At 39.0% G+C, this 22,839-nt stretch overlaps 1 protein-coding gene across 1 annotated transcript in view; it reads left to right on the forward strand.

The window, feature by feature from the left end:
* Nucleotides 1-22,505, forward strand: part of RELN (reelin) — a gene marked incomplete at its 5' end in the record, with an annotated part of 276,672 nt that extends 254,167 nt beyond the window's left edge. Inside the window, 14 exons of the mRNA XM_083859081.1 lie at nt 827-981; nt 1,778-1,992; nt 2,277-2,454; nt 3,419-3,594; nt 4,843-4,949; nt 5,353-5,595; nt 6,107-6,282; nt 7,913-7,986; nt 8,773-8,934; nt 9,256-9,413; nt 10,250-10,469; nt 11,454-11,651; nt 12,049-12,147; nt 21,364-22,505. Coding sequence (XP_083715207.1) covers nt 827-981; nt 1,778-1,992; nt 2,277-2,454; nt 3,419-3,594; nt 4,843-4,949; nt 5,353-5,595; nt 6,107-6,282; nt 7,913-7,986; nt 8,773-8,934; nt 9,256-9,413; nt 10,250-10,469; nt 11,454-11,651; nt 12,049-12,147; nt 21,364-21,460 — 2,258 coding nt within the window. The 3' untranslated portion in view covers nt 21,461-22,505. The remainder of the gene's footprint in view (nt 1-826; nt 982-1,777; nt 1,993-2,276; nt 2,455-3,418; nt 3,595-4,842; nt 4,950-5,352; nt 5,596-6,106; nt 6,283-7,912; nt 7,987-8,772; nt 8,935-9,255; nt 9,414-10,249; nt 10,470-11,453; nt 11,652-12,048; nt 12,148-21,363) is intronic.
* Between the last annotated feature and the right edge of the window lie 334 nt (nt 22,506-22,839).

Consider the following 22,839-nt stretch of genomic DNA (forward strand, 5'->3'; position numbering starts at 1 on the left):
TCCAGGCATTGCCTTGAAGCCTGTGGGAAAACCAAGGACAAAACTGTCTCAATCTGGCCTGGGAAATCACGAGGAGGAAACCAAAACAATCCCTATAAAAAATCCTTGCAGTGACTTGCAGAGCTTGCTGAACCTCTGAATCTTTGTGATGGTCACAGACAATCCCATTGCTCTAGAGGCCTTGTCTTTTGCTTTTTCTTCACAAAAAGATTTATTGTGACTTTTTTATTGCATGAATTTATTTTGGAGAATAATTTAAAAGAAAAAACAAGTAATCGAAAAGTGCTGGGTTACTCTAAGCAAATTTCTTATCCTGAGTGCCTGTTCCCTATTTTATAACTTTTTAAGATTTTCTTGAGGGAAGTTAAGTTACATTTTACAACTAAGTTTTGTAGAAGATGCATTCCTGTATGTTTATAAGGCTTAACAGCTACTAGTGCTGGGGTATACTTTGTGCAGACATTTAGGCAACACCCATTAAGAGGATCTCCCAAAATGTTCAGTGCAATAGAAGTTTGTATTTTAAGTAAGTCTCGGATCCTTACTTCTTGAATATTAAAAAAAAAAAAAAATGCTGTAATGCTTATGTAAGAGAGTAGTAGTAAGAGGTAAGAAAGTAGTAAGAGGTGCTTTCAGCAATAAATGTGATAAATGTAATACATATTTACATGGGACCAATGGGGTACTGACATTCTGAGGAGCAATACTAAATAATTCTCATGTAGGCTGAAAAATAAAGCTATGAATCACCCTTTGTGGTTGACACTACTCCCTGATTAATTTATATTGTCACTGTATATTACTGACATGGCCATTTATTTTCTAGTGAATGAACACTGGTTATTCCATGATGATTGCTCAATTGAGAGATTTTGTGATTCTCCTGATGGTGTCATGATCTGTGGGAGCCACGATGGCAGGGAGGTCTATGCAGTCACCCACGACCTGACTCCTACAGAAGGCTGGATTATGCAGTTCAAGGTAAAATCTGTCTGTAGTATAATCATTCAAAACCACATTTTGTTCCAGGTATAAGTAGATCTTTCAGGAGGAAGGATGATGTATAGGCCTACTCAGGAGCCATTCCCTGCTGGGAAAAATGTTGTTATTAGGCCATCCTCATTTGTCTCACTTACTTTGTGTTGGTCAGCTTTAATACCAGAGGCTGTTCTCAGAGGTGACACAGTCCTCTCTTCCAGCACTGCAGTTTCATGGACATCATATAATAAGGATATTGCACACCTCCCAGGCACCTATTTTGTAACAGCTGCTGGTGAGGGAAAAGTAACTCCACAGTAGTTCACTCTGCTCCTGTGCTGTCATGCATTCACATCTTACCTGCACTCAAACTGGCCTTTGTACACCCCTTTACCTAAATGAAGGAAATAACCCAGCAATATATGGAAATTGCAAGAACCCTTTGCACATCCATCCATAAAGGTGATCTCCCTAATCTGTGGCCTTCTCTGAAATATTCAAATCTCAAGTTGTATGGGAAGGGGATATTAACTTTATTTGTTATGGGGTACTGGGGTTTACGGTATGAATGTCAAAATCTGGAAATCCAGAAAAGAAGAAAACAAAATTCACAATATGGTGTCTGTTCTCAGCCTTGAGAATATTAAGGAGATCTGCAGGTGACTGGTGGTACCATACAGGTACCATACCAGTGCCATCATTTCAAGCAAAATTCTGCAGTCTGTTTTCAGGTTCAAACAATTTTTAAACTCCCCCACCACAATTATTTCTTAATTACCAATGGTCTCTTCTTTATTAGGTTTCTGTTGGATGTAAAACCTCAGAAAAACTTGCACAAAATCAGGTCCATGTGCAGTACTCCACTGACTTTGGCGTTAGCTGGAGTTACTTAGTACCTCAGTGCTTACCAGCCAATCCAAAATGTTCTGGGAGTGTCTCACAGCCATCTGTCTTCTTTCCCACAAAAGGATGGAAAAGAGTAACTTACACACTGCCTGAAAGCCTTGTGGGCAAGTAAGTATGAATTTGCTACTCATTTTGTCTTGGATTGAGTACCTTGCTGGAAAGACAACAGGACATCTGTCTTAATTTTCTTTCAAGGAAATTGCAGAATAGCAGCATTCATGCTCATGACATTATGGGTATGTAAAAAAAAATCAATTTCAGTAGATACTTCCACTACTTGTGGAAGCTCAGGAGATAATACAGTCATGCATATATTGTGTTTAATAACCTTTTTTCAATTGAGCAAAGTTATTTTATGCATATGTTTGTGTTCTTCATTCCTTTGTATCTAGTCCCGTGAGGTTTCGGTTCTACCAGAAATACTCAGATATGCAGTGGGCCATTGATAATTTCTATCTGGGCCCTGGTTGTCTGGAAAACTGTAGAGGTCATGGAGACTGCCTGAATGAGCAATGCATCTGTGATCCTGGGTATTCAGGTCCAAACTGCTACCTGACCCAGACACTGAAGGTAATTTTATTGCATGTTTTAAAGAATGAATTTTGGCATGTATTTGACTGGGAGGGAGAGAGAGGAGAGATTGATCTCATTGGAAATTTAGTTTTGGTTCCTATCAGCCTGAAGATAGTCAAATCCATTTTCAGTCCTTTTATCAGGGTTGTTTTTTTTTTAAATATTACTGCATTATTCAAGAATGGGTTTGTTGCTTTGAAAATAGCAATTAGCCTGAAAAAGATGTGATAAAGTTCACTGTTCATCTTTTAATCATCCTTAGAGGATGTAAATCACCCTTGCACATAATGGTTGTATTTGAACAAAATAGAACGATTGTCTTTACTGTGAAAGAGCTTACTGCTCTTAAACAAGCAAGTGGACGCTAGTTAGATATTGCTAATTTAAAAGTTAAAAATAACTAAGTTGTCAGTTATCATGTCATTTGAATTATTATAACCTGCAGGTTTTCATCTGAAATACTAACTACATGAACAAATAGTATTGTCTATTTGCAATTTTTAATTAGTAATGTATCCATCATGTTAAGGACACTTGGGATAATGGTAGCAATTTTAGGGGAGTCTTACTGCTAACTCCTTAATGCCAGGATTGCTAGTTTTGCTAAGGAAAGATATAGAATATTTTTTCTCACACGCATACAGAAGTCCCTCACTGTTGCCCTCTGGTATCAAAACCTTGCCACACAAACTCAATATGTTCATTCATCTGCACATGCCAATTTTAATTTACTGCATTACCTCCCAAGTATGTAAAAATCCAGCCCTAATATATTTTCACATTTAGCCAATTCAGTTCAAGTGGCCAAATATTCAGCCAGAAGTGATTATGTTCAGTCACCTTGAGAAAAATTTACAGTGTTCTTGAGCCCTTCAAAAGTGATTAGGTTGGTTCCAGCTGCGGTTACCAAAGACTTAAAATCTTATTTACCTGTGCTTCATGTTAAATGCCTTACTTACAGACCTTCCTGAAAGAGCGCTTTGACAATGAGGAAATTAAACCAGATTTATGGATGTCCTTAGAAGGTGGAAACACCTGCACTGAGTGTGGAATTCTCGCAGAGGACACAACTCTGTATTTTGGAGGTGCAACCGTGAGGCAGGCTGTCACTCAAGACCTGGACCTGCGGGGGGCAAAGTAGGTCATGGTTCCATGTCATTGTCATGGGGAACTCTGTCATACACTGGCAAAGCAGCAGGCAGCATAGCTGGTGGCTCAGGGAATTCCTAGGCCACCACAAGAATAGCACTACCTGAGGCAGACACTGCTGAGATTATGATTCTCAGAGTGCTGAGATTGTGATTCCCAAGGTGCTGATACTGTCAGATGAATCACAGAGAGCAAGGCTCACCCTAGCACACTGGAAAGGATCTGACATGTCCAGGTGAAGCAGTAGGTCCCTTTGTCCAGAAATGTCCTGGAATCAGCAACTTTTGTCCTGCAAAGAGGTAAAACACCAGTCACCAGGGCATCACTCGTGGAGGCACCAGCCATGTCTCTCACTGAGTTCAGAGCAGAACCTCTGCTGGCTGTCCTCTCTTGGGTGCCCATGCAAGATCCATTCCACTTCTATGCTGTTGGAAAGGATGACTTATCAGGATAGCAATGGAATTCTGTCAGTTTAGACAAGCTAGGGAAATTATGTAAACAACTTCAGGATCATTTTTCTTGACTATATGGCTTTAATGAAGCCACACACTGACTTCTGAAATCCTGCAAGTTTGCTGAGTCTCAGGAAGGAAGAGGCCTCCAAGCTCATGCTCAAAGCCAGGAAACACTGAATTCAGCCTCGTTTGTCCAGGACTTTGTCTCTATGGATCTTTAAAAACCTCCAAGAACATAGATCCTACTGTCTGTCTGTACTGGAACAATTGTACTAGTGCTCTGTTGCTCTCAGAGTGATTTTTTTTTCTTTTTTCTTTTTTTTTCCCTGTTAAATCCATTTAGAATTTCCTATTTTTTCAGTGTACGAACACTGGTTCTGACCTCTGTTTCCAATTATTCCAGTGTCCTCCACCGACTTTGCTTCAGTTTATCAACTTCTTTTATGTCCTTCATGGATACAAGGGCACCTTAACACATGATGAGCCCCCATTCCACCAGGACTCTCAGGGAGCTCTAAGCAAAGCAGCTCCCATCCAGTCTGTCCCTGGCTGGTACATTTGCAGCAGGTTACTCCCTCCCAGGGGCAGTTCTTAGCTGAATTCCATGAGGTTTCCATGAAAATTACTAGACAGTGGTTTTGGAAACTTTTGCAGCACTTATGCATCAACGTTACTTGCTTAAAAATGCTGGCATCTGAAACAATTTCAGCATGTCTGTCAACAGAAAGCAACCTCTGTTTGTGCAAGTTTAACATATGTGATTGTATACATTTATTCTTAGGTTTCTACAGTACTGGGGGAGAATTGGGAGTGAAAACAACATGACAACATGCCACAGACCAACTTGCAGAAAAGAAGGAGTGCTGCTAGACTACTCCATTGATGGAGGCAAGTACATACTGTATTTACAGCTGGGCTGCAGTCTGGTTCTGTATCCACAATGAATACCTGAGAAGTTGTCAGAGATCCAAAATAAAAAGCTAATTCTTAATTGTAAAGATATTTTTGTCCATGTAAAGATTTTTTCCTCATCTAAAATTCCCATCTATTGCTCAGAAGTTTTCCATAATCTTCCTGCCTTATTTCAGTAATCAGTTACTTCCACCCAAGTTGATAATTTCTTTTTACAATTACAAGATTACTCTTGCAGTGAGTAACAGTTGTCAACTAACCTGAGAAGTTAAGCAGACCATTGCTGTTACTTTTTACTCCCCATTATCTTACTTTAATCCTTTAGAAGATCCTACCACATGCTTGGTTTTATTACTAAACCTGCATCTTTTCATTCTAGGGATATCCTGGACTCTGCTCCACGAGATGGATTACCAAAAGTACATCTCAGTGAGGCATGACTACATCCTCCTCCCCGAGCGGGCGCTGACCAACACCACGCGCCTGCGCTGGTGGCAGCCCTTCACCCTCAGCAACGGGATCGTGGTGCCCGGCCCCGACAGGGCACAGTGGGCTCTGGACAACATCCTCATCGGGGGGGCAGAGATCAACCCCAGCCAGCTGGTGGACACCTTTGATGATGGTAAAACAGGCAAAGCTGCTCATCTGTTGTCTGGCGTTATCTGTTCCTATCTTACCTGAGCGCTGTGAGCTTGCAATCAGACTTTCTTTTATTTTAACTCTGCAAATTTTTCATTTTGTAGACTAATGCTGTTTATATGTTATTCTTCATGCTATTAATAGAAATGTGTAAATATATATATACACACACATGTATATTCAGATGTATATATATACACATGTATATACACTTTTTTTTTTACTTCAGTCCAACTAATTTCATTTAAATTTCTGGTATTATGCTTTCATCTCATTATATTTTTTAAAGTACTATCTATTATTTATATATTTTAATTACCTCTCTGGCAATGAATTTATTATGTCTCTTTGTAGCTTACTGTGTGTCATAACAGATAGCATAAATGTAGTGTCCATATCACTAAAGTACTCTATCTAGTGATTCTGTGGATTCATTGCTAAGCCTTGATGTTTACCAAGACAATGCAGTAATTTTATTTAACTCATCTTAATAGAAGGGACCTCTCATGAAGAAAACTGGAGCTTTTACCCTAATGCAGTCAGAACTGCAGGGTTCTGTGGAAATCCATCATTCCATCTCTACTGGCCAAACAAGAAAAAGGATAAAACACACAACATCCTGTCCTCCAGGGAGCTCATTATACAGCCAGGATACATGATGCAGTTTAAAGTAAGAAATGTTCTCTCTCTCCAAAGTAAAGAACGCAATGAAAATTCATCTAATGTGTCTCCAGAAATTATTCTTCTTCCAACTAGGATGCTCAATTGGATGAATAATTAATAGTAACTTTTTACTAGAAATTAAAGGAAAATATGAAGCGTAGGTAATGAGAAGCAGAAAGGCAGAATGAATGTAAAATGTCAAAATATTCTGACTGTCTGTATGCTTTTGGGGTTAGTCAGAAGAATTGGAAGTCTAATACCTTTTTCCTGAAATGACTGGATCATCAGATACAGTAGGAATTATTTTCTAAGGTGGGAATAGATGCCATGCAGAATAAGTTATTTTTCCCTAATTTGTGAAGGAACAGAAAAGGTAGGGGAGAAGAGAGCTGGAGAAGAGAGTCTTATGGAAAATGAAAGTGTGTTTAAGTAGCAGTGCCCCTTCTACTTCCTTGTGTAGAATGGCAAATGACCTAAACCATCAGAGAAACATTTCTGAGTATTTTAATTTGATTTAAGGTAGAATTCTACACAGAGCCAAAGGCAACAAGTTTTCCAGAAATGTTCTTGGCCATTCCCCAAGCACTCTGCCTTAAATAAACCAGGAACAAACATGAAAGTACAAAATAGAAATCCATTTTTTCTAATAGCAAGAAAGTACAAAAAGTTATCAAAATAGTAATCCATTTTTTTTATTATGGCTTTTTTATTGCTCTTCTGTTTGCCAAGATAGTTCCAGAATTTTCCATCTGCCACTGATCAATACTTCTACCTTTTCTCAATGTCACTGCCTATTTTATATTGACTGTCTAATAATCTCTAAAGCACAGCTTCCCCACTCAGCATGCCAAAGAAGTTATATACAAGCGGAGTCACTTAAGTTTTTCACTACTGAATGTCAAGACTGCCTCCAAGATGCTTATTTTACTCAGCCTATCATCTTTTTCCTCTATTTTAAGACCAAAATTATGATAAGCCATCAGCATTTAATAGTTCATATTACTAAACTCTTAGTGAAGAGTTTTTCTTTCCTGATCTTCTCTCCATTTTTCTTCACCACTCACACCAAAGATTTTGTTTCTAAACTAAGAACTCAGCTCTAGTATGGCTTCCATTTGGTTTTGAAATTTAGCATTGTATTATCTAATCAGTAATGTACACTGAGTACTGTAATTCTCCTGCTGTAACATGGAACAAATATGTCTATTGTTTTAAATATTCAGAATAATTCTGTTCCTAAATTAGACTGATTTAAAGTTTATGTCCACATGTTTATCATTATGAATTTTAAATTTCATACATGCTTCACTTTTGAAAATGCCAAAGAACTACCATATATTTTGTTTCAGAAACAATGTTTGTTTAGATATTTAAATTGGACTTTAGAAATGAAGTGTTAGGATTATGTTAGGAAATCACAGTAGCAAGGAAGTAAAATTCTTTAAGTGAAAACAGTATCTGAAGTACTGTGTCTTTTGTTTTCTATCCACTTTTGATGGATTTTGCCCAAATTCTAAGTTGACAATCCCTCATACGCTCAATAAAGAAACAAAAAAAAAGGAGAACATAACTTGATTATATATCACTTTAAATGTCTACCTGACTTGTTATAGCAGTGGATTTTATTTGTGCTATAGATCGTGGTTGGCTGCGAGGCAAATTCTTGTGGGGACCTCCACTCAGTGATGCTGGAGTATACAAAGGATGCCAGGTAAACAACAGCAGAATACACAGACCTGAAAAAAATAGTGTGACATTAAAAACGTAGGGAGCTTCTATTTATTAAAGCAATTGCTTTGCTATTCATGTTGTAACAACATCTGAACAAAGCCTGTGTGCAAGCACTGGGATTTCTCTACATAACTTCCATAAACTCTCTCTCTAATTTATCCCAGATGTTGACAGATTCATGGCATTGAGCTTGTAGTTACAGTCATAAACATGTTCCTGTTACAAATGTGCTCACAGGAAAACACATTTGCAGGAAACTCTTTTAGTAGCATACAGGACCAACTGTAACGAAGTGGGAGTTACTTAACTCCAAACTGATCTTTAACTAGCTAACAATAACACTGCCTCATGCCCTGAAGAATAGCACCATGTTATAATTTGTAAAAAATGAAGGTATGTTCTGTGGGTGATAATGTAATAAATTCTATTGGGACTCTTCTGAACACTGTAAGAAAGAGGCTAAGGAGCAGCTCCTAAATAAATCCTCCTGTCAGTCAGCCCAGAGCAGCTATATGTACCACACTGCTGGGAGTACCACCGCCAAGGGCTCCACAACACACAAACATCCTCCCTGGCTGCACCTGTGCTTTGGCCTCTCACCTCTTGTTTATTCGTGGCTCCAGAGCATGGAAACTATTGCTGACAATCTTTTGTGTTTGTTTAGTAAGACAGGCAATGTCATGACCCTTAAAAATAATATATTTTCCTTTCATTATTTTTTTCAGTTGTTCTAAAATTCTTTTCTTTTTTCCTTTGCTTCCTACAGGACAGACTCATGGCAACTTGTCCAGACACACTGCCTTCCTTCCTCATCTAATAGCATTGGCTGCTCCCCATTTCAATTCCATGAAGCTACCATCTATAACTCTGTCAACAGCTCCATGTGGAGAAGAATAACTATCCAGCTGCCTGACCATGTCTCATCCAGGTAGGTTACTGAAAGGTCAGCCCACTGTGGACCTATAAAATGACAGCTGTCTTGCTGGCATGGTTTACTAGGAACAATTGGTGAATTAAAAATGATCCCTTATTGCAGATTTAGATTTGACATGTAACTAATGTTCTTCAGGAAGCTTTTTGTTAATAGAAGTCACTACTGCCAATGATGTAGCAGGGTGGTCTTTCCAGTTATTGAAAGCCCTCTCACATGACATTTGGTAACATTTGCTGCTGGTGTACTAGAACACCACTGTACACATGTTTAATTGCTATGTATCCTAATATAGTGTTTGGATTTTGATATTTGCAGTGCAACCCAGTTCAGGTGGATTCAGAAGGGAGAAGAACTGGAGAAGCAGAGCTGGGCAATCGATCATGTGTACATTGGGGAAGCGTGCCCAAAGCTCTGCAGTGGCCGTGGGTATTGCACCACTGGAGCCATTTGCATCTGTGATGAAGGATTCCAAGGTTCCATTTCTTCATTTCTCTCTTATACATCCACTACAGTCTAGCCTAGCTGAAAATTAAACTAAAAGACAAAGTGATGTATCATGTCCAAGTTCATCACTGGAATGCCTGAGTAACAAATTCAAAATTAATAATTTGTCAGGGCTCCAACTTTTCCCTCTCCTTACTCTTTCTGGATTGAGTCAGCACCCTCTCCTGTCTGGCACTGTTTGTAAAGTCCATCCAGCCTTTATTGAAGGCAGAACATTGTTACTTGATTACCCAGAATTGGCTTCCACTCCGTACTTCTCCCAAGGGTGCATCCCAGAGGATGCACAAATGGGATCCAGGTGTTGGTGACTGGCATCTGTAAGGGCCTCTGTGCCCCACCAGGACAGAGTGTTCTGCTCTAAGCTCTCAGTGCAGCTAAGCATATGCCTAATGATACCTGAGTGCCCTTGGTAAGCTCTAAGTGCTTTGTGGGAGTGGAGCCAGTGTTTAATGTTTTCCAGGAGAGCCTCATAGCTTTATAAGATCCTTTCGAGTTTTTAGACATATTTGCCTTCAAACAGCAATTTGAGGTTTCTCCTATTGGCATCAATGCAAAAAAGAAGAAACTGTATTGCAGTTCTTGAAGTTGTATTGCTGTAAAAATTAGACTCACAGCCTCAATTTTGTAAGAATGACTGCTGTATATCAATGTGCACATTTTTAATGGATCTGCTGAAATATATTCAGGCTGTTCTCACACTGTATATTGAGTTACAACCTTGAAAGTAATTACAATGACCTGTAACTCAATTTTCTCCATTCTTTCTATTTTTGTGTGTTTTACAACTTCACTGTGTCATTTTTAGGTGATGACTGCTCTGTTTTTAGCCATGATCTGCCAAGTTATATTAAAGATAATTTTGAATCTGAAAGAGTCACTGAAATAAACTGGGAAACCATTCAAGGGGGAGTGATAGGGAATGGATGTGGACAGCTGGCACCCTACGCCCATGGAGATTCGCTCTATTTTAATGGATGTCAAATAAGACAAGCTGTGACCAAGCCTCTGGATCTCACAAGAGCAAGGTAATAGTTTGAGCCTAAACAGCTTTTATTAACCATTCAAGAGAAAGGAAACTCTTCACATGTATGTGCAGCCAGGTGGGCCAGTATAGATGAGGATGGTCTGGCTGTGCCATGCAGTTGGACGTGGCTGGCAGAAAACATTAGGTTTGGCAAAATGCTTTGTGACTTTGATTTGGGAGATGGAGAATGAGGATGTCAGATGAAAAGGTCAGATGTTTTCATCATGCCCAACAGAGCACTGTCTATGTAAGCCAGCACTGACAATGAAGCTGTTGGCAAAGACTGGACACCAGACTGCCTGGACCAGTGCCTGATCTGATAAGACAAATCCCGTGTTTGTATGTGCCTCCACAATGGTTATGAATAAAGATGTTATTTAGTAATTACAGGGTCATTTCCCCATTTCAGTTGTCAGATAGAATTATATTCACCTGGCAATGAACAGGAGTATCTTTTTCATCTATTGAGCCTCTTTGGCCACGGAAAAACAAATGTAACCAGTCTGTGCTAGCTCTTAGCAGAGTGACAGCTTTTGAGGCTGGTTTGTATTTAGTTGTCCAAAGCAAGATTAGAAACAGGATGAATTGGCCAATGGGCCAGATATAAATCAGGCTCTTCTAACTTGAACACCCAGGTACAATATGATACATATTTTCAGGCACTTTCTTAAATTCAACTTTGTCCTTTTTAAACTTTTCATACACTCATTTACATGTTTGCATTTTTATACATTTCAGTTTTGTGCAGATATATTGCAAAATTGGATCCTGCCTGCAACAATATGTTATACATAGTAAACTATTATTTTGAAAGGGGAGCTGTGTTTTAAAGATGTGAGAACAGTTTGTTTTGCATTTTAAAGTAATGATTCTTGAAAATGTTTTAAGTTTTGATAAGGTAACAGCAATAAACCTAGAAATACTATTGTTCCTTTTTTGAATAATTTTGCATATTGAAAATACCTTTTCTCTCTCTGTTTTACAGCAAAATCATGTTTGTTTTGCAAATTGGAAGTATTTCACAAACAGATAGTTGCAATACCAATCTGAGTGATCCTAACACTGTAGACAAGGCAGTGCTCCTCCAATACAGTGTAAATAATGGAATTACATGGCAAGTAATTGCACAGCATCAGCCAAAGGACTTTATACAAGCCCAAAGAGTATCTTACAACGTTCCCTTGTGAGTACACAGTCACATTTCATTACCTCTAAGTGCACAAGTTACATTTCTGCTAAAAAATAACCTATCTTTGCATCACTGTTGAAGAAAAAGCTGATGAGAGGGTAAACAAAGAAGAAGACTTAAGAGGAAGGCTGATTAAAGAATTCCAGGCTAGTGTTTATCAATGCACTTAAAAGAAAAAACAGAAAGAACACTTGTTTTGAAGATAAGGGGAAAAAATTCCCCCTACCTGTGTGCATTTTTAACTATTAAGTGTTTTACATGTACAATGTGTTGATGTTCAGTGACATAGAAACGATTAGACTTTGCTCTCAGTTCCTGTCTGGGGATAGGTAGGGATATGCAAAAGACCAAGAGTGTGGAGCTCTCACAGGCTCTTGTGTTTGTGTGGCAGGGAGGCACGAATGAAAGGAGTCTTACTGCGCTGGTGGCAGCCCCGTCACAACGGAACAGGTCATGATCAGTGGGCTTTGGACCACGTAGAAGTCGTCCTGTGAGTATCGGCTTCACCTCATCCCACCCCACCTCAGAAAGCACTGAACTTTCTCCAGCATGACATGAGTATTAAGCTCATTAAGAACCATTGTGGCCCAGTGAATCCTTTCTCAAAGGGAAACCTTAAAAATCCTATCTTTCCTGATGCTCTGCCCTGACTTCAACAGTCAGTAGTTAAGATGGACACAAAGTGTCACAGCAGGGGGGTGTGTTGTGCATTGTGGAAAAATGCAGGAGGGAAATGGGGGGCTTTGTCACCTCCAAGTATTGCTGTGGTCCCGTAATGCAGCAATGACTTTAAAAACTATTTTGCTGGGACATAAGAAAGGATATTCCTCTTCAACACTGTGCTGCTATTTAAGGCTGATCTATATCCTTTCAAAGATAAAAAAGATTCTTTTGTATCGTTCATTGCACAAAGTAATGTTGTTGTGCCTCTTAAAAATTTGTGTTAGCAACTAATGCCTTATTCATTTCCTTTTTTTAGTAAGAAGGATACTGTTCAGAAACAGGGTTCACTATATCAGGTTCCTATGGTCCGAGCTCTATATTCATCCCCTTGTCAAGATTTTACCAAGCCTGCACCCTCCTGATTCTCCCATTCTTGAGATGGGTTTCGCTGGCAGCTAACCCGTTTTTCCTGTGTTGCATCACGAAGAGATGACCTGCTTTTTCTCTAACAATTTAGTTCCAGTAGAACTGAAGTGCTAGTGGCTTCCCGGGCAGGAACTCATCGCTGGCAGTGGTCGGCAAAGAGAGGCGAGCCTGCTCCATAGATAGGTTCAAACATTCTTTTTATTGAACAATTTAAAAACAAACCATGAAGAAATTAGGCTTAGATAACCTCCAGACTGTGTAATTATAGCTATGAGGTTTCTGAATTAACAGAGGCACTGCAAATAATGTTTTTTAACAATAGCAAAGTGAATTGTCTGATTGCTAGTTAGTCCTGTTCTCCTTTCCACCAAGAAGCACCAGCTTGCATGGCACTCATACCAACCCCAAACCAAACTGGTCCCAACACTGAGTTACTGTACACCCTCCGCTGCTTTTACACACCTTGCTGGGCTCTGCTTCCATAACATTAAGCTTAAAACTGGAAGGAACAGAGGAGAGAGATGGATATGATTCCTGTTTTAGTTAGTCAATGGCTTTATAATACTGCATCAGGAAAGATATGGAAGAGTATGAGCCTGCAGGAAGTTCACTGGGTTTAGGAAGCCATGGAAATGGGAACTGGTCATTCTGAAACATTCATATGTCTTTCTACCTTGCAATTAAAAATAAAATGAACAGAACAAACCATGTAAGAGAAAAAAATAAAGCATAATGTTATCCATCAATCCAAACACTGAATTAGGGGCCATAAGTAGGAATAAAACAGAACTTTAAAAAGTTATTCTGAGGCTGAAATATGGAGAACTTCTCTGACAATGATATCTGCCAGGCTGTAGACTAGACGCACAAGTTGAATAGTAACAACAAGTCATATGAGATATGTTATACTAGAATGGCCATAGCAAGTGGCCATCACACCTTAGCAAAAGAAAGAACCAAGTGGGCAGAGTGTCTCCTCCCTTTTAGTCCTGTTAAAGAGCTTTAAGGCTCTTCTGAAAATTGCCCTAAATATCAGGCTAGAGACAGAGGATTTCCACTCTGTTCAAGTGACATCTGGTACAATCCACAGAGAAAGACAGACCAAACTGGAGCTATTTCTCCCTTACCAAGTCCTGTGAAACACAGTGCCATGACACCTTATTTCCCCAAAGGCCAGATATAGAGTTCCAGTCCCTGCTAACTACAATACATGAGACATGCTGCTCTCAGGAAGGGCAGAATTACATGCCATGGTGCTTCTGGTTCCTATGCTGGCATGTGCCCAGACCTGACAGGTGCCTTTAACTTCTCTCTTTTGCTTAAGTTCTATCTGCACATTGTAATTCATCAAAATATTCTTTAGGCCTCCTCAAATTCATTTGGAATAACCTGCAACTTCCTTATCAATAAATATATTGATAAGGAAGTTGCAGGTTATTCCAAATGAATTTGGAATAATAAACTCTCACCCGGGTTTTTCTGTAGCTCTGCTACTTCACTTGGCCACCTCACACTGATCACTTTACCCCTAGCACTTCAGTTTCTTCCTCTGTTAAATGATGAAGACACTCAGTCACCTCCATGGAGTGCTTCAGGGTATCAGAAGGGAGCCTGGATCACGATCTGTTAGTAGTTACCCTAGATGACCCTGCACATAACAGGGCTACCAGAAATAACACTGTGAGTATTAGGGATAGGGCTTGGCTTTCCTTCTTAATATTCCTTCATTTTCTGATGAAGGGTACAGAAGCACTGCCTGCTCCTAGGAAGAGCAAGCTCCCTTTCCCAGGCAGCTATCCAGCAAGAGGTGAGGAGCAGAGTCCTCTGGGTCCTCTTCCTTCCCACCAAGATTGCTGGGGAGAGCTCTGTGTGCAATATCCACCCCAGGGCTCTCAGTCAGGGCTGCAGAGAGGTACAGCCTGAACTTAAACCATTTGCCAGGGTTCTGTAATTACAACTTCCCATTAATTCTATTGGGAGTCATTGGAGAGTTGGTAGGCTTCTCTCTGGCTTATTCATCCCAAAGCTGGGATACTTTAGGAAACGTCTGTGTCTCCTAAATTGGAAGTAATTTCTGTTGGAACTCTGGCCTGGTCTCAAAAGGCCATGAACACCCCTGGATAAAAAACATTGATGGTCCATGTCCAACAAAGTCTATATTTAGTCCTCTTAAACCCCAGCATTCCACCACCCACCTGGATGAGACCCCATACACCTCTCCAGAGCCATCAAAATTAGTCTCAGTTGGCCCTGGTTTCAGTCCTATATTTTCCTGTTTGTGACCTGTGCACCCATGTTGATGCACAGCAGGCAAGCCTCGACCTGTGAGGTGTTAGAGCAAGGAGCCAACCTACACTAGGCGGTGTGGTTTGGGACATAGAGAAATTCCTGGCTTTTCACACATCTCCTCTTGTGTTTGCTTCACTACCCTGAGGGCTGACAGAGGTCTGATTTTCCCAGCCTACATGTTGGTTTGGCTGCCTGAACCCCAGGTGCACACCTGGGTGCTGTGCCAGCTTTTCTTCAGCCCTCTGGCAAGGGAGCCATGCTCTCCTTGAGCAGACTAAGGGCTGCAGTAAGAGGGCAAGCAGGGAAAGCACCTGCCAGCAGGGAGAGTTGATCTGTAGGGATGTAAAGCAAATAAGAATTTTCTTGATTTTATTTCCTGTCCAAAACAGAAGATGCCCCTGCTCCTCCCTACAGTACTCACCCCAGGGAGATATCTATGAATACATGCTTTCATGGCCCAAATCTTCTCAGCAATCCAAAGATCTGAAATTCTGTCACAGGCCTAGCTGCCAAGTCACAGTGCAGTTACTGCTACAGCTGATGCACAGCCAGGGTCATGACACTGTTTAGTTCAACTGATTTCAGAGTCAAGGGCCACCACCCTCTCACCACCCATTCCTTCAGGATGCCATTTCTTTGATTCCTTTTTGTCCCCAAGAAAATTGCTGTGGGGAAAAAATCAACCTGCAGATTATACATGCATGCAAAATACCTGACAGTGATAAAAAAGGCCAAAGATGGCTTTTATATCTTACTTAAAATCATTCCACTTTTGAATGAACTATTTGAATCACTCAATAAAAAAGCAGCATTTTTAAGATAGTGATGCAGCTGCAAATGGTGCTTAAATTGAGCACCTCTTTTAAACAGGTGAAACCAAATACCTGTGTTGATAATGTTTTACATTAAATTGATCTTGCTCACTTAACAACATTTGATGTCTGTCCTGTGGTGAGGAGAGGATACAAATTATTAAGTTGTCCACTCCCTTTTATAGCTAGTGCTGATTATTCCTCATTAGTGCAGCATTTTTTTCTCTCCGTTTGTAAAGAAAGCTTTGGGCACAACTCTCATATGTTCCATGTGGCTCTTCTTAGGATAAATAAGTATTTTATCCCAGGCTTAGGAAAGAGTGTTGGTCTGTGCCCCTTACTTCTGCCCTAAGAAGAGCCCATGTCCAATTCTGCATTTCATTTGCACATTGTTTTTCTCTGGAAGCACAGCTCTCAGCCTGCCCACTGCACCCACACCTCACACTTCTCTGCATGTGCATTACACAACTGCCATTTCTTTGTGTATAGGGCAGGCCCTTAGCGACATCTCATTAACTTAAGTCAAAGTCAAAGGTACTGAGAAATAAAAGATAATTATAAGATGAACACTAAGGGTCTGATATTGTTTTCTTTACCCCAAAACTTGTTATGTGATCCAAATGAATTTACGTTGTGCAAGGAATGTAAGAAATGTTATCCCCACCTACTATTTTATGGTTAACTGAATAACAGAATGAATCCCTCCATAGCCATCACTCCATGCTCTTCATTCTTGAGATATTCTCACATTTTTGGCACAAATGATTTAGTGAGAAGTTATATTGCATTTGGTGCAAAGAATGTTTATCCTTATTTTGGAATAAATAAATACAAATTATATATTCTAGATTTAACAAGAAGTGCTCATGTGGAAAAGCATTTTCATCAGCTTCCTTTTTTTAGTAAAAAGCAAAGATTTGAAAAATGCATTTAAATTAATTATCAACATATTTATGATAAAGAACATAAGTAGTTCAAACATTAGGTGACTACCTGAATATTCACAACATTTATGCCAAATTTAATATGATGCGGTTTGTGCTTCTATTACATTTCTATTATGTTTCTAAAAAGTGCATGCTGAATTTTATAGAAAATAAAAATCTAAATATTGATTTGAAATCTGAGGAAATAATTTGTTCAATTTTTATTTTCAAAAGAGACGAAAAGTCCTATATTGCCTCTAAACCTCATCAGGGTTTTATGACTAATCACAGTGCTGCATGCATTGAAAGGCATTTTCTAACTTGTGTTGTATTTCATTGTTTGCTGTCATTGGTTTTACACTAGAATAAGGTAAGTACTTTCCCTGAATCAGTATTAAATGTATGTTTCTGTTACAGCTACAGCTCTTTCACAAAGTTTTGTCAATGATGGGTTGGTAGAAAATCATTTATACTCTGAGATGTGCCACATAGCTCCTGAGAGCCCTGACCTGCAGTGCTTCCTCAGTGAGCATTGGGGGAAGTCAAACTTAGCAGAAATTGTTCTGTAGATTGTGCCATACTGCAGTGAGAATTTCACCAAGGCCACAATGGGAAGGACTTCTCCTTCTGCTTCTAATCGGGTACAGTGAAAACTGGCAGTGGAGGGTATCTAGAGCATTGCAGGGGCAGCCAAGGGGCAATTCCCACTTTTTCCCACTCTAATAAATGACCACAGAGATGCTGCCAGAGTCAGGCAGTGTATGTCAGTCAATCTGACACATAGCCACACCTGCCCCTTAGACACAGAATCAGTGTCTCCAGGTAGATTTTCATTTCATGTAACCCAGCTGCTCTGTGCTGTTGCAGTTAATAGATACCACTAACCAGTATAGTTACAGAGCTCTGGGTTCAAGTGTGGACTCCACCAAAGCCAATATTTGCCACTGATATGAGCCCTCCAAACTTCAGTCAAAGCACATGTCCTTTTTCATTATAGTTCCTGCCTAACAAAGCATTTGTAATTCAGCATCAAAATTTATTCCAAACCTAATCTTGAGGGACATACCTTTGCTGTATTCTAAGCCTTTTTTCATGTTTAATTTTGTTATCCAAGTATTTTTGTTTCTGTTTTGTTCCTGTTTTGTGCCCCGTCAATTAAAAACATGCAAATAATGAATGACATTTCTATTTACTGGGATTATGTACTGCATATTTTTCATTCCATTAGGCGTTTTTCCATTTTCATAAACTTTAAATTGCAGCCTTGTGCTTTAGGAAATATACAATAAACATAATGCTCTACTAAAGACTAAAGAGACTTTAGTTCAGAGAGACTCTTTCTCATAAATTGCTTTACTGTAGGTATTTTTTTGAACCCTAGATAATTTTGTCTTTGCTCTTCTATATTGGCAGCATATTGCTTTCATCCAACTAGCACAACTCCAGGTACTTCATTGGAACATTTTTTAGGGTTTCCTACACAAATTCAAGAAGTATTTTCTTCTGTTTATTTTTTTAGTAGTGCACTCAAAACTGTCAAACATATTATACAGCAGTCACTTCTGTTAACTGTTTTTTTGCTTTTTCCTCCATCAGTAATACACAGATAATTATTTTGGATCTGAACTTCTCTGATTGACTGATGGTTCAGTGAATGCACAGAAAAGACAGAAAGTTCAGCAGGTGCTGACAAGTCTATTACACACTCAAAATGCAGCTTTCAAGTTGCCACTGATTCTAAAAACAACATCATTCATCATGGAAGGGTCTATTCCTAATATAGCTTGATGTTGTCCAGCATTTTGGGTGTTCTGAACAACCAAGCCTTTAATCATTCAGTAAAAATAAAAATTAAAATTAAAAACATTACTAGTAGTATTGAAAACACTTTTGCATCCACCAAATGCAAGGAATGTGTAAGTACTCTTGCGGACTATATTATATAATTATTCTTGTGATTTTAGAAAGCACTATTGATCTCTCTTATACAGTGCTTGCCTCCTGTGTAAAATATATAAATACATAAAATATATAAAATTAATTCAAAAAAATAAATATAGACCCACTCTGATTTTGTGGTACAATATAATACAATACTATAATGCATAGGGTATAAATATTTACCCATGGAAAGAATAAAAACCATAGTATTTCTACAGCAGGCATAAAGGTTTTTATGTGGCATCCAATCAGTAGTTGGAAAGTCTCACGTCAGTGAGGACATGTTTGAACTACATTACTGCAAGGAAATTACATTAATGCAAAGGAAAAAAAGCATTTAGTTCCTGATAATTTTGGTTTCTCTTATTTTTCACATACTGCACTGCTATGGTGTTCAGTGTAAGACATAAATATGTGCTTCTTTCTAACACCTTGATCATCTTCCAATGGAACAAAATATATACATAAAAAAGTAAATCTTTTCTACATTACTAGGTAAGCATTTCTTTGTTCCTTTCTTCAATTCATTGTTTTCTTTTTTTTTTTTTTTTTTTTTTTTTTTTTTTTTTTTTTTTCTTTGTTCATTGTTTTAAACATCTTCACCATCCCTTTAAGGCCAGATACAAAATGGTTGGTCATTTGAAGCGAAATAAAGGCCAGGTGCACAGAGCAGTGTCCAAAACGAGTCCTGAACATCTCTGCTGAGCTGTTGCTGAACATAAGCAGACCAAAGGCAGGATAGAAAAGGCTCCTGGACTAAGGACTGCAGTTCAGCATGTGCCCCATCTGTCCAAGTCTTGCCCAAGCTGAGGCTTGCCAAACTAAGCTCACTCCTAAATTTAACCAAGTCCAGAAATGGCAATTTTTTCAGCCAAACACTTTGGCAGGCTCTCTTTGGTCCCATGTACCCAGAGCAAAGAGCAAAGCTGCTTAGAGTTGGGCTGTGCTTTTCCCAGGCCCATCTGCTGTATTTTGGCTGCAGAGCAGCCTTCTCCCAGCAGATAGGTGCTCTGTCTTCAACTCATGGTTAGGATGTTCTCCTGAGAGGTGGGATGTGGCCTTGAAGGCCCTATGTCTGAGGAACCATCCACTTTCCAGGCAATGAGAATTAAGGAAAAGGAAAAACTAGAAACTTCTTCAAGCTTGACCAATGGCAGCCACTGTCAGGAGCAAGTTTGGGGTCATGATTTCCCTCCTGCCTTCATGAGTGATACACCTGGCATTGGAGTGAGGGTGACCTTCCACCCCGATGGCTTAAGGACCAGAATGAAGACTGATGTTCAGTGCTGCTTTGCACTTGAGCCTGTGGCATTAAAGTTACACAAACTCACCTCTATCAATCTCTCACACAAAACTTACAAATCAGCACAGACTTCTCCTTTTCACTTGAATAAGTCAACATTAACCCCTCTCTCAATTGCCAGATGCTCTAGAGCTTTACCTTACTTGTGACAGTGCCAAAAATTGTGCCAAGTGTACATCTGTTTTCTCTCATTGTCAGCAGGAGCTGGCCTTTATTTCATTCTTGTATGTACATTCCAGTGGCAAAAAAACCCACCAAAAATTAAAAATTGCAAAGCCTTGGAAAACTAGTTAGAAAATTACTTGGATTTGCTTGGAGGTTTATAATCTAGATTTTGACATGGCAACTATTAATCAATTTAGTCAATTGCATTCAAGATTAGCTCATGAGAAGGGCATAATTTTGTTAGATTGTTTTCTTGGATTGTTTTAGGTTAAATTAGCATACTGCAGGAAAACCTGGTTTTGCTTGTGGAGAATCATAGGTATTTTGCTAAGCGTAAATGACTCCTTTTTCCTAAGGGCCACATTCACTAAAAATAAGCTTATGCACTAGAGAGGAAAGTATGACTTACTACATTATGAGTATTCACTTCTTACTCACAGACAAAAATCACTAGTGAAAACATTCCTTGAACCCACTTGTTGACTGCAGGTCGTCACTTCACAGATCTGCCCTCTCATGGTTCCTTCTTCCCTCAGTAGGAGAAGTAGAAACCTGCATTAGGTGGGATGGGCCTTGTACTCCAGGTAGGTCTTCCAAACAAGTGTGCCTTCTTAAATTCAGCTGCAGATGGGCTCTCTTGCTTGGTCTCCTGCCAGACATGATGACGCTTATTTACCAGACCTTCCTTTCATTCTGGAAGAGGGTACACCAGGGAGGGAAACATTAATCTGAATAAAAGTGTTGCACTTCACTTCTTATATGGTAAAAGAAGAATATAATGAAGTGGAGTAAACCTGTTCTTCTGTTCTCAGCATAAAGCAGTTAATGATCAAAACCAGAAGGATAACTAGAGTATAAAACCCCCTTAGAGAAATGCTATGAAGTGTGCATACAGTTTTAGTGAATCTGGCCCTAGGCAGCACCAGGTTTCATTAGCTGAAAGATTTTAACCTTTCTCTAAGATAACTTACTTAAATGAAAGCCAAGTGGGACAGATTCTCAATTGCTTTGTACCTTTGCAGTTAAGCAAAGGGTGTGCTTCGCACCAGTTTGTACAGACTTGAAAAGTTGTGCAAGGACAAAGAAGAATCAGTCCCACTAGCTCACTGCTACAAAAGAATTTACACTATACATAAAAGACACTGACACTCTTCTCTTCTTTCACCCTTTGATTTCAACAGCACTCGCAAACAAAATTACATGATGAATTTTTCACGGCAACATGGGCTCAGGCATTTCTACAACAGAAGACGAAGGTCACTTAGACGATATCCATGAAGAAACGAGAAATTTATTTTTTTTCCTCCCAACATGTGATGTGTTGCTTTCCATTCTTTAAATCTAGCACTGCATCTGGTATCAGGACTTTTCTGCAACTGGCTTGATGAATAACTGAAAGCCTTTTTCAAGACAGAGTGTACACCACTTTTTCGCACTGTGAACTAATGAGAAGTGACTTATTTTCTCATAGGTAAATGTTTTAATGTTGATGTGTCTGTGAAAATTGTGATCTGTTGTAATATCAGTTACAGTGGCAGTATTGGAAGTAAGCAACTAATTCCGTTTAACAGGAAAAAAAGTTTAAGCACAAAGACTTTTCAGATTTTATGTTTATAAAAATCTACATGCTAAGTACAGAATTTAACATTCATTGTCACATAGTTATTTAAGTGCACTGTATTTCAGCTCTGTGTCATTTTATATGATTAAGTTATCATTGTTTGTCCTCTTTGTATTCTCTTCTACAACATGACACATTGGCACTGTATTTACTTGTTTTGTTGTTGTAATATTTTTGCTGCTGATTTTTGGGCTATTTACCTTCTTACAAAATGTATTTTAAAAAAATCATTGAAGTACCTAATCCAGAAGATAATTGCAAAAGTAGTTGTAAAGGCGTTGATATCCTTCGGTCTTATTATTTGATATGTCTGTTGGTTAGCATTGTTTTGTGGATTAAAAAAGAATGCTTGACATTAAACTTTTTTCTACTAAGGATTTGTGGATTAAGCCCCAAACAGAAATTCCCAATTCCCTGTCTAAATGTAGTCAGTTCTCTGAAACTGATTTACTTACAGTAACTGCCATTTGGTGTCTGTAGTAATGAAGTGATTTGTAAACAGTGAACGTTTCATTGTGTTCTCTTCGGTGTTTGTTTCTATTGCGGGTCATGTTTGTATCTTCTGATAAAGTTGTATCTACACCAGCAACGTTATAATGCCCCTATAGCCCTAAGCTGTCTATTATCATAAATAAAATGCTTCACTTTATGGTGAACCAAGCTAAAGATCCATGCTTCAATAAAGATAATGTCAACAAAGAATTGTGATGTTAGACTTTTCAAGCCAAGTGGGCTTTACATTAAATCATAAACCAAATTCTTCCACTAAATACCTGTATTCTAAAGCAAATGTTAATGTTATTTTTAATATTTAGCACATCATAGTTAACAGCACTTTGCAAGTAACACAAACCAAGAGATCTCCTCGTCCCACCTATGGGCATAACATGGTCCTTGGAACTGGTCCTGGTGTAATGAATGAAACAGGACCACACCAATACACATTCTCACTTTATCTGCAAACCAAAAAATGTAAAGCCCTGAGAACAAGAGTGTGGCACATAAGGAACCTTGTTCCAAACAGACTAAGGTGGCA

The sequence above is a fragment of the Zosterops lateralis genome (genome assembly GCF_965231275.1).
Source record: "Zosterops lateralis genome assembly, chromosome: 4".
NCBI classification, from domain to species: domain Eukaryota; kingdom Metazoa; phylum Chordata; class Aves; order Passeriformes; family Zosteropidae; genus Zosterops; species Zosterops lateralis.